Genomic DNA, 12128 nt, shown 5'->3' on the forward strand with positions numbered 1-12128 from the left:
CGCGGCAACGAGCGCCCAAGGGACCCGGGCCCGCAGAAGCGCATCCCTCCGCGACGCCCCGCCGCCCGCGGCCCCAACTCACCCCAGGACCACCAGCTCCCCGTATTTCACCGGCTCCTTGTTGGGGGCGCTGGGCTCCTCCTGGCCGGGGGAAAACATGGAGCCCCGCTCGACCGCCGCAGCCGCCTCCGCCGCGATCCCCGCCGAGTCCGCGCCGCCGCTACACTCCCATCCCGAGAACGGGGTGAGCGCGCCGGGGAAAGGCACGGCGGCGAACGGGGCGCGGGGCGGCCAGTCCCGCGGTTGCTCCGTCGTGGCTGCGCGCGTCGCCCGCCGGCTTCTCCGGAGCTGCGCGCTCCGCGGCCGCCGCGAACGGGACCCGGCACGGAATGCGAGCGGCCGCCGGGAGCCCCGCGGGAGGAGGAGCGCGCGCCGCCGGGGGCTGAGCGGGCCGGGCAGGTGGGACGGCCGCGCCGCCGCCCGCGCCTCCGCGCTCCCGCGGCCCCCGCCCGCCGGCCCCCGCGGCCCGCGAGCGCCCCGTGTTATGTAAACATAGAGTAAAGGGGAAGGGAAGCCCTTAAAGGGGCAGCTCTGTTTTTCTCCTGACTTCCTCCGGAAAGTTGGTGCTGGGGGGCTCCTCCGGCCTCAGCCGCGCTCCACCGGCTCCCGGGCCAGCCTGCAGGGGTTTTGCCCACCCGGCTCACGTTGGAAAATGAAGCACGCACGGACCTGGGGGTGTCTGCTTTCAAAGCCAAGCCCTTGAGGGGAGCTTGAAAACCGCAGGAATTCGCCCATTGGTGTCTTGGGGGGGCGTTGGGGGCCGGGGGGGGGGTTTGGAAGGCCACAAGAGTTCCCCCCCACTGCACCAGGTGTACCAAGAAAAAGAAGAAAAGAAAGAAAGAAAGAAAGAAAGAAAGAAAGAAAGGAGAAAGAAGGAAAAAGAAAAGTGAAAACTTATTTTTAATCCTTTATTCACGTCTCGCCGTTTCTTTCAGTCCCCTAGGGAATTTAAAAGGGAATTTTACCGAGGTGGATTTTTTTTTTTAATGAATACAAATGCTCCTTTATTTCCAGGGTTTAATCAAGGCACCGTTTGTATTTTATGCTTTTTTTTAACGTTACTATGTCTTTAAAAATATTGTAGACTGTGATAGTTTTACTGACTGCTGTTTTTCATCATAGAAGAATTTATTATTCTAGCATTTATTAAGCCCTTGCAACATTCTAGAGACGCTACATATTACTGCCTGTCACTGCCTTTCCAGACTGTTAAATATTTAAAGAAATAAATACTGCAAAAGCTACTTGATATATAAACAGGAACTTGCACGCACACACACACACACATTTAGGCTATGACTCTTAAGTAAAGAGCTAAAAAAGAAATAATTGCATGGGTGGCCTTCCATTCTACTGTTCAGCACCGTGCATGTATCGCTCTCTGACAGGCTAGTACTGCAGTGACATGATGTTTTCTGTAATTTTACTTCAGTTAGTAACTGGCTTTTCTTCTTTTAATTGAGGCTTTGGAAATAAATTACTCCAGAATAACAAAAGCCACACTATGGATGAGCTAAAAATAAACTGTATTAGACAGACAGTCACCTTATTTCCGCTCATTACAGAAATTCTATTCTTAAAGACAACTAGCTGACTCGAGATATATATATATATATCCTCTGTCGTTCTCTCTGCTGTGAAGATGTAAAGGTTTAGCCAGCAGTCCTTCATCAGAGAGTTGAATTATTTCTCTTTGCATGGTGTTGTTAGATTCCTGTATGACTCGTGTAGTTTTCTTTACTCTCTAGTCCTACTTACTATATAGACAGTGACCAGCAACCTTTTGAATCGTGTCGCAGTTACCTAGCTATGTCAGCTGAAGGTCTCCAGGTCTCTAGGCTACAATTACCCTCTTCTCTCTTGGCATGCTGTGCTTTTGTGCTTGCATTACAGCGTTCTGGCTCCATTTCTTCCTTGCTGCGCTCTGCATCTGCTGTTAGGAGGGTGGAAACAAATATTTATTAGCCTCCTACTAAGTTCCAAACACTAGACTGAGGGTTTCTCACAAGCAGTCTCAAGCTTTGTCAGAGGCACTCCTCCACTGCTGTCAGCTGCCCAGACACCTCTGCCCTCCACAGGGGCATCTTTCTCTTCTCTCCCAGCATGGCTTGTGCTCGTTAATAGTGCTTAATCGAGTCTGTCTTCATGAAAGTTGCATACAGGTGGTGCTGCTTTCTCTGAGTTTTTATATTGGTGGAGGCTTTGATCTTAGGCAGCTGGGGCTTGTAAGTATATCAGCTCTGTCAATCACTGTAAGCCTTGCGAGCTTCCAGACTGGGAGGTCAGTCTGTCGATCACCAGCAGGAATGTGTGCATAAGGGTGACAGGTAAGGGAACCCAAAGGAGCAAATGGCCCTAAGAAGGACCCAAGGGTCACATGGGTGACCTGTGTCCTCGCAAGAGAGTATCAGATGCTTGTCGCTGCCTACTTACTGCTACATGACAATGATAGCTCACTCTTAGGTGTGAAATCGGTTTTTAAGTCCAGGATGCTGATTATGCACAACCTCCCAATAGTGGGCAGTCAGAAATGCGTTCAAGCCTTTTGGACCTGCATGCGTGGTATTGTTTTCTCGGTCGCCTGCCCTTGAGACACAATGTGAGCCCATGTTCTAGGTGTTTCCCAAAGTCCCCAAATTTGCTTTTGCTGATTTTAGGGAAGGATATAGGAGTGTGAACAAATAAATACTTCTCAAAGGAGATCAAACAGAAGAGCTGGGAATCACTGGTGAACTTGACTTTAATCTTAGAGTCTATGGTCTGGGATTCTAAGAAGCTAACCTGCACTCTCTCTCTTCCCGTCCCTTCCTTCCTCGCTTACCTGCTTACTCCTTAACCCAGTAAGAACATAAGCACCTCCATCCCAGCTAACACTGGGAATCTGATTGTAACGGAAATGTATCCCCTCCTGAATGTAATTGTTTTAGTAGCTCCAGGCTGGTGGGACAATCTGGCTTTACCATCTGCCAATCCACTGAGAACCAGGGTGGGGTTGGCTTCCCTTGCTACCCCCACCAGCCAGCCCTTTCTCTTCCCTCCCTGCTGTCTCTGTCACGTATGTCCTCAAGCCACTGCAGAAGCCATTTTCTAGAACAACCCAATACTTACTCCTGGTTTTTCTCCCTGATTGGTCTGCCTCTTTTACTTTCAGAGTAAACGCTTTAGCCAAAAGGTCTATGTCTAAGGTACTTTAAATAAAGCCAACCTTATACATGCCTGTATTTCTAGAATGGAGAGTCTAACTTTTGATCACAACATATTTATGTTTACAGAGACTAAGGAAAAAGTATACTCTTTGAAAAATGTATGTTTGGACAAGCTGGTTTTGTGTGTGTGAAACAGCAGACGTCTGACTTTTAAACTGTCTTCAGCTATAGGCTCCATATTACTGTTTGTTTCTGACTGAAACAGTATTGCATGCTCTCTGCCAACCAGTCTGAAAATGTGAGGAAAAGGAATTTCTGGAAACCCATTTTCAAAATCACCCAAATACTTGACTGGAAATATCCCTTTGTATCATGATATATGTCTCCTCTTTGAAACTTATCTTTATGTCTTTATTTATTTATTTATCTGAGTGGGGAGACATGCACACCACACACATATGTTTTGGGTCACTTGGCCACCAAGTACCTTTTTCCCAAATTGCAGCCCCCTTTATGTTCTTCTTATTTCCTTTCTTCGGTGTGTGTGTGTGTGTGTGTGTGTGTGTGTGTGTGTGTGTGTGTTGTATTTAACATATCCTCCCTAGGGAATTTTTTTACCCTACTTTTTCCTCATTTAATACTATATTCACTATACCCTCATGATAATTTGGGGAGGGGCTGATCAAAAACATCAACATGTATTAATCATTATTCCTTTATGGAATATATTTTAAATGTTTTGCTCTTATAAAGATATTTGCATCTGTTAGTATTTTATGGGAATGGGTTTCTACAAGTAATTACTATATCAAAGGGTATAAACATTTTAAAGACTTTTTGCTGTATACTTCCAAAGTGGTGTTTGTTTGTTTTTGTTTGTTTGTTTGTTTTAAATGATCAGGGCCTCCCATTCTACACTGCAACCAAAAGTAAATGAGAGCCTGCCTCGGGGAATGCCCAGCAGCATTTTTAAATCCTCACTAACCTGACAGGGGACCATTTTTTAAAATTTGCATTTCTCTGATTTATGTTCTGACAAGTGTCCACTTTTACTTTTATTATGTAACACACACACACACACACACACACACACACACACACACACACACACACACACCACGAGACCTACGTCTGCACATTGCTGAGCATACACTTCACGGCTGTGTTGTTGATCATAGGCAGGGTTCTACCACAGGTTTCAGAACCTTTTCATTGTGCATGACTGGACTTTTACCCAGTGAGCAGCAGCTTTCTTTCCCTCCCCCTCCCTGCACGGCTGTTGTTCTTTCTTTCTTCCTTTTTTTTTTTAATTGATTTTTTTATTTATTATAATTTATTCACTTTACATCCTGACTGTTATCCCCTCACTCTTACCTTCCCGTTCCCACTTTCCCTCCAGCTTCTGCCATTTCCCCTCCATTAGACCTCTGGTTTTGGGGGGGGGTGTTATGCTCCTCCCCTGCTGTCTGGCCACAGCCTATCAGGTCTCATCAGGATAGCCTGCATCCCCTTCCTATGTGTGCCTGCAAGTGATCAAATCGTGGACATCAGAGTGCATGTCAGAGGGTCAGAAGCAGTCCCACACACATACACCTGGAGAATTAGCTGTCCACCCCCTACATCTGAACAGGGGGCCTATGTTCTCTGCTTGCATTGCCCTTGGTTGGTGCATCAGTTTGTGCAGGTGCCACTGTGTCCAGATCTGCCAGCCTCAATGGTCTCCCTGTGGGACTCCTGACCCCTCCAGGTCCTTCTATCCCCTACCTCTTCCAAACAACTCTCAGCGCTCTGCCCCAGATCTGTCCCAATCCCCCACTGGGTGGAGTCTCTCAGAGGACATCTATGTTGGGCTAATTAATATCCACTTATAAGTGAGTACTCACTTTGATGAGCTTTCCTGAAAGTGACTTTTTTATGGAGCTTATCATAAAGGTCTCAGGACTCTTCCAGAATGTGATAAGATTTCCTCATCTTGGGATGAATATTCTACTGTCTTTATCCATTCCTCTTGTTGGACACTGAATATGGGCAGTTGATGGACATGGAAACAATGCTGCAATGAAACAGGGAAGTGCAAATATCTCATAGAGATCTTGTGTTCAACTCTTTTAATAAGTAGAAGTGGGTCTTTTGGCTGATAGGACAGCTTTGGAATGACGTTTTGCCTGTTTTGAGAAGCCCTCATCGTGTGTTCAACAGAAGCCATGCAGTCTATCTTCTCCCAATGTTGCACGAAGGTTTACGGTTCTCCCCATTTTCTCACCAACACTTACTTCCTGATTTTTTTTTCCTTTTTCTTTTATGAGATGGTCCTAACAGGTATGAGGTGATTTGTGTCCTGATTTCAATAGGCAATTCATTGATCTTAGGGATTTTTTTTCTGCATTTGTTGATGTATGAACATCTGTTGGCTCCTGGATATATGGGGTCTTTGAGTAAATATTGATTTTAATCTTTTGCCCATTTTCAGTTGGGGTGTTTGACTGGGTTTGATGGGCCATGTTATATAGGCAGGCATTCTTCTTCTGTTTTAGATATTAACCCCTGGCCAGATATACAGTTTGCAAACATTTTCTTTCAGAAGCTTGGCTGTTGGTTGATTGGCTGACTCCCTGATACAGCTCTATCTGATGCCTTTGCTTTCTTGTCTGTACGTCTGTCTTGGTCACGAGACAGACAGGACCAGCACCGCCAACGCTTTCCAGTGTAGGTTCTTCCCACATTCACAGAGTTTCAGGTCTTGGCACTTTTTGTTTGTTTGTTTCATTTTGAAACATAGTCTCATTATGTAGCCCTGGCTGGCCTAAGTACTCCAGTAGTAGAGGATTGCGTTGTCATGGGTTAGGTGAAGGAGAAGCACTCCAGTACTACCCTAAGTACTGGGGGAAGGTGTGTGCAGCTGAGCCTTGGCATGGCATGTTTCAAGTGTGAGAAATAAAATGCAGAGCTTTGCACATGCCAGGCAAGTATTCCATCCCTAAGTTACATGCTCATCCCTTCTGTTGGAGGCTTTAGTTTAAATATTTTGTCCATTTCTCATTGGTTTTGAAAATGGTATAAGATAAAGATCCAATTTCGTTTCTTTGTATGTGGATTTCTAGTTGTTCCGATGCCATTGTTAAAGAAACAATCCTTGGCTCTTGCCTGTCTTGGGACACTTGTCAAAAATTAGTTGACCATATGCATTATGTATTCTTGTGTTTTTCATTGCCATAATAAAATATCTGAGGCTGGGCAATTTGGAAAGAGGAGAAAAGGGAGAGATGAAGGATAGAAAAAAAAGAAGAAATAAAGGAGAGAGAGAGAGAGAGAGAGAGAGAGAGAGAGAGAGAGAAGGAGGAGATTTTGCTCACTGATGCAAAAGCAGATTCTGCTTGGCTATAGTGAAAGTTTCCTGGTAGATGACATCACAACATAATGACAGCAGTGTATATATAAGAGTAAGAGATCATATTAGGAGGCAGGAACCCAGATAATGGCGAAACTCTGGTTTAACAACTCCCTTTTATGAGCGCTAGCACACTCTGCAATGACAATCAAAGTGTTAGACAGCTTTCCACAACTAGAGCCAAAATACCGGAGATGAGTAACTTCAGAGAGTCGCTCGTGCTGCCTCATATTGGACAGGGTTTGATGAATGCTTGCTGGCCTTTGTTGCTTTGGGGCCCGTACTGAGGCAGAGGAGCACACGGGCAGGTGAATTTATAACTGCTATGGTAGCTGAGAAACAAAGGAGATGGGGGCTATGGTCCCAAACTCCCCTGCATGGCCATGTCCCAGTGAACTTTGTTTCACCAGACTCCACCTCCTAGAGGCTCTACTCTTTCTCACTAGTACCCGGACCAGAAACCAAACATTTAGCACAAGAAGCTTTAGGGACACTTAAAATCTAAAGCATAACAACTAGCATTAGTCTGTTCTGAGGGCAATCTTTCCCGGACCAAACTACCTCCCTCTAGGCTCTACTGCCAAGCGCTCCACACCGGAGACCACACTTCCCACACGTGAACACATCCCACACGTGAACACGTCACACATATGAACTGTATGCAGCCATAGCTCATAACTTCCTTCATTAGTCTGTGTGTTATTTGTTTGTTTATTTCTTCTTGTAAGATTTATCTGCAAATGTGCACACGTGAGTGCGTGCGTGCGTGTTTGAACGTATGTTTGTAGTGCCCTCAGAAGAAGACACCAGGTCCCCCGGAGCTAGGAGCTGGAGTTACAGGTATTGTGAGCTGCCCAGTGTGGGTGCTGGGAACTTGAACTCAGGTCCTCTGGAAGAACAGCAAGTGCTCTTAACCACTGCGCCATTTCTCTAACCTGTCCTTACGGGTTTTTTGTTTGCTTCTTTGTTTTTGTTTTATTCTTTTACTATTACTTACATCTCGATTGTAGCCTCCTCCCTCATCTCCTCCTGGTCTCTCCCTTCCTCTTCCCCTCTATCCCTCTCCCCTTCTCCTCAGAAAGGCGGAGCCCTCCTTATCTACCAACCACCCCAGCCTATCAAGTCTCATCAGGACTGCCTGCGTCCTCTGTGGCCTGGTAAGGCAACCCACCAGGGGGAAGTGATCAAAGAGCAGGCAACAGAATACTTGGCAGAGACAGCCCCTTACTAGGGGATCCATATGGAGACTGAGCTGCCCATTGGCTACATCTGAGCAGGGGGTCTAGGTCCTCTCTGTGCATGGTCCTTGGTTGGTGCATCAGTCTCTGCAGGTCCCTCTAGGCCCAGATTTGTTGTCTTCTTGTGGAGCACCTGTCCCCTCCAGGCCCTTCTATCTGCCCCCAGCTCTTCTATAAGACTCCCTGTGCTCTGCCAAAAGTTTGGCTGTGAGTCTCAGCATCTGTTTCAGTCCCCGGCTGGGTGGAATCTTTCAGAGGACATCTACGGCAGGCTCCCATCCTGCCCCCGCTCTTCAACAGCTTTAGGGGTCTGTTCCATTTCCCCTTCTGAATGAGCACTAAGCACCCTCCCTAGGGCCCTCCTTGTTACTTAGCTTCTTTAGGTCTGTGGATTGTAGTGTGGTCATCCTGTATTACATGGCTAATATCCGCTTATAAGTGATACATACCATGTGTGTCCTTCAGGGCCTGGGTTACCTCACTCAGGATGATCTTTTCCAAATCCACCCATTTGCCTGCAAATTTCATGATGCCCTTGTTTTTAATAGCGGAGTAGTATTCCATTGTGTAAACGTACCACACTTTTTTTTTTTTTAAATCCATTCTTCAGTTGAGGGATATCTAGATTGTTTCCAGTTTCTGGCTGTTATGAATAAAGCTACTATGATCATAGTTGAGCAAATGTCCTTGTGTGGTGGAGCATCTTTCGTGTATATGCCCAGGAGTGGTATAGCTGGGTCTTGAGGTAGAGCTGTTGCCAATTTTCTGAGAAAGCACCAGGTTGATTTTCAAAGTGGTTGTCTAATTTGCACTCCCACCAGCAACGGAGAAGTGCTCCCCTTTCTCCACATCCTCGCCAGCATGTGCTGTCACTTCAGTTTTTGATCTTAGCCATTCTGATGGGTATAAGATCTCAGAGTTGTTTTGATTTGCATTTCCCTGATGACTAAGGATGTTGAGCATTTTTAAAAGTGTTTCTCTGCTATTCGATTCTCTGTTTAACTCTGTACCTCATTTTTAAATTAGATTATTTGGTAGAAAAAATGAGGAAGAGCCTTGAACTCATTGGCACAGGAAACAACTTCCTGAACAGAACACCAACAGCACAGGCGCTAAGATCAACAATTAATAAATGGGACCTCTTGAAACTGAAAAGCTTCTGTGAGGGAAAGGACACCATCAAGAGAATGAAACCACAGCCTACAACCTGGGAGAAGATCTTCACCAACTCCACATCTGACAGAGGGCTAATATCCAAGATATATGAAAAACTCAAGAAATTAAACACTAACAAACTAAAGAATCCAATTTTAAAATGGAGTACAGAGAGGCCCTTATGTTTTTTAAAGCAGAGTCTCACTCCATACCCCAGGCTGGCCTCAAACTTGTGGTATTCTTGACTCCCAAGTGCTTGGATTGCAGGCACACTGGTCAGCTTGATCTGTGTGCTTTTATACCTGCACCACACTTGTCTCCACGAAAGCGTTGACTAGATTTTGAGGCCAGACATTTTAAGACCTCCATCTCCACTGCGTCTCAAGATCATTTTGGCAAGTCATCACCATTTGTGGCTCCATACAAAATTTTACCTCATTATTTTCTGTTTCTGCAAAAAGCGCCATTGACTATTTTAGTTGGCGTTGCATTGAATTTGCAGCTTCTGGCTAAGACAAGCAGGCTAATGTGTCACAAACTCCACAAACATTCATTTATCAGTGGGTTTTACTGAGTTAATAGTCTACAAGGATTTTGGACTCATTGGCTAAGTTTTCTCCTAAGTAATACTACAGTAAGTAGGATTTTTAAAACTTCCAAAAATACCAAACAAACAAACAAAAAAACCTTCCTTTTTGGGGAAGGATCATGGGGTACTGAAAACAGGTGCTGGGAACTGAACCTGGATCCTCCTAAACTTGCCACTGTGACCTGAAATTCAATATTGCAGGATCCACGTGGTGGAATGAAAGAAACAATATCCCAATCTAAACACACACACACACACACACACACACACACACACACACACACACACACACTACACACACACACACACACCACACGTGTGCACATATGCATGCACACATGTAAAATGTGATTTTTAAAGATCTTTTGCATAGCATTTTTGTTTGTTTGAGGATTTGTTTCTGTTGTTGGTTTTTTGTTGGTTGGTTGGTTTGGTTTTGGTTTTTTGAGGCAGGATTTTTCTATGTTGTAGAGGATTTTTCTATGCAGACCAAGCTGTCCTGTAACTCATAGAAATCCTCCTACTTCTGCCTTCTGAATGCTGAGATCAAATGCCTACCTTGCCTACCTTGCCTACCTTGAGTTGTTTATTATTAACATATTGACATGCAAAGGAGTTTTGCATCCTGTGACTTTATTAAATTCGTTTATTATATTTTTGTGGAGTCTTTCAGATTTCCTGAAAGACTTCTAATTTGTCTTTTAATTAATTTACACATATTACTTTATATATTAATATAATTAATGAGAAATAATTAATAGTTTGCTTAATATAAAATAATACTTATATAATAATTACAATTGGTGGTATAGTTAGTTAATAATTTAATTAATTAATACTTCTTGTCTTTTTCCCCTAATTATTCTTAAGATTTCCAGTACTGTGCTGAATGAAAGTGGCAAATATGAACATGCGTGCTTTGCTCCCAATCTTAGAAGAAGAGTTTTTCAGCTTTAGGTTGAGAGTCTTGTGTGATTTTTACACAGTGTTCTGTCGTATAGCACATTTCCAACACTGAACTATCCATGCATCTTCTGGGTGAATCCATTGTATGATCCTTTTAGTGGCCTGTAAAATTCAGCTAGCTACTATTTGTTGTGAATATTTTGAAGTATATTATATGTAAATTGGTAAGGTCCAATTTTTTATTTGTGTGTGGATTTCTCATTTCTCCCTTGTCTCTCCCATTGTTGAAGAGACTCTTTTTCTTACTGTGCATTCTTTGTACACTTGTAAAAGATTAGCTGACCACTTCTGTGTGGGAAGGAGTGTAAGCTTTGTCCCAGGTGAAAGCAGTCTCAGCGAGCTTTGCCCCTTGGAAACACCACAGATACATTGTAATAGACCGGATAGAGCCATCCTGGGTCTAAAATTCAGGGGACTCCAGGTTAGAGTGTTTCTAATGGAACATCTTTTGGGGGAGGGATCCTGACGGAGACCAGCCATTGCAGGAGAGAGACGGTGGAGAGAGTGGCAGGCAGAGAGGAGAGGAGAAGGCTGCTGTTTTTGGAGCAGGATCTCATGTGGATTGGGGAGACCAGCTTACAGGCTGGACCAGTGTGCAGGCCAGAGACGCCTGGGGATCCGTCCTGTGGAACAGATACTGGAAGTTTTACTCTTCTTTCCCTTTAACCCTTTTCCCCTCTTGTATAGGATTGATAGATTGTATAGTAAAGTCTTAATTGTTAACAAACAAAGCCAACATGTATGTGCTATGTTACCTGTCAGCTTTTGTTGCTGTAACAAAATATTTGACACTGGATAGTTTGTAAAAAACAAAGTATGTGTGCGTTTTTCTCATACTCCTGGAGACAGGAGACTCGAGAGGCCCGGGTTCTACCTGGCCTTGTTGAGGAGCTCTTGGTGGCCAGTGTAACCGCATCTGCAATGGGGAGAGGTTATGTGGTAAGACAGGGGTGTAGATTGCAGTCCTTGTAGCTTGTGCTAGATGGTTCTAGTTTGGCATAAGAACACCCTCCTCAGAAAATAAATTTGGAAGTGTTCTTTCTTCTTTAACTTTTTAGACATATTTGGGAAGACTTGACAGCTATTCCCGTTCACATCCCTGGAGAAACTTCTCTTCTTCCTAAGGAAGTTTTTGGTTATTGGTTCAACCCCTCAGCCCCTCTCTGTTTAGACTCCCTGTGTCAGTGATTCAGTCTCTAGAGCATGCGTTTGTAGAAATGTGACTGTGCTTTCTACATAGTCTAAGTTTTGATATATAATTCTTCATAGTCGTCCCGTAATTCTTTTTACTTCCATGGCATCCGTTATAATAGTTCTTAATTTTGTGTTTTATTTATTTGAATATTTTTGTCCCAATTACTCTAGTTAACAGTTCATTAATTTTACGAAATTTTTCAAAACGACTAATGCTTAGTTTCTTTCTTTTTTTGGTTTGTTTGTTTCTAATGTTTTCCCCTAGGCTTTTATGTAGTTCTCTAATTTTATTGTTTCATTCCCCCTGCTAATTTTTGGAGTTAATCTTCTTCTATTAGTTCTATGAATTATACAATCAGATTGCTAACTTAAAGAAGGTGTGTGTGTGTGTG

The 12128-nt window shown here is 44.1% G+C and overlaps 1 protein-coding gene across 3 annotated transcripts in view; it reads right to left on the minus strand.

The window, feature by feature from the left end:
- Positions 1–12128, minus strand: part of PELI2 (pellino E3 ubiquitin protein ligase family member 2) — a 371889-nt gene that overhangs the window by 142980 nt on the left and 216781 nt on the right. The window contains exon 1 of one of the 3 annotated variants that reach the window (XM_084796770.1): positions 83–516. The exons of the other annotated variants lie outside the window; for them this stretch is intronic. Coding sequence (XP_084652896.1) covers positions 83–159 — 77 coding nt within the window. The 5' untranslated portion in view covers positions 160–516. Of the gene's footprint in view, positions 1–82; positions 517–12128 lie in introns of those variants that run through there. 3 annotated transcript variants of the gene reach the window in all.

Source organism: Acomys minous (genome assembly GCF_964271855.1).
Source record: "Acomys minous genome assembly, chromosome: 9".
Lineage (NCBI taxonomy): Eukaryota > Metazoa > Chordata > Mammalia > Rodentia > Muridae > Acomys > Acomys minous.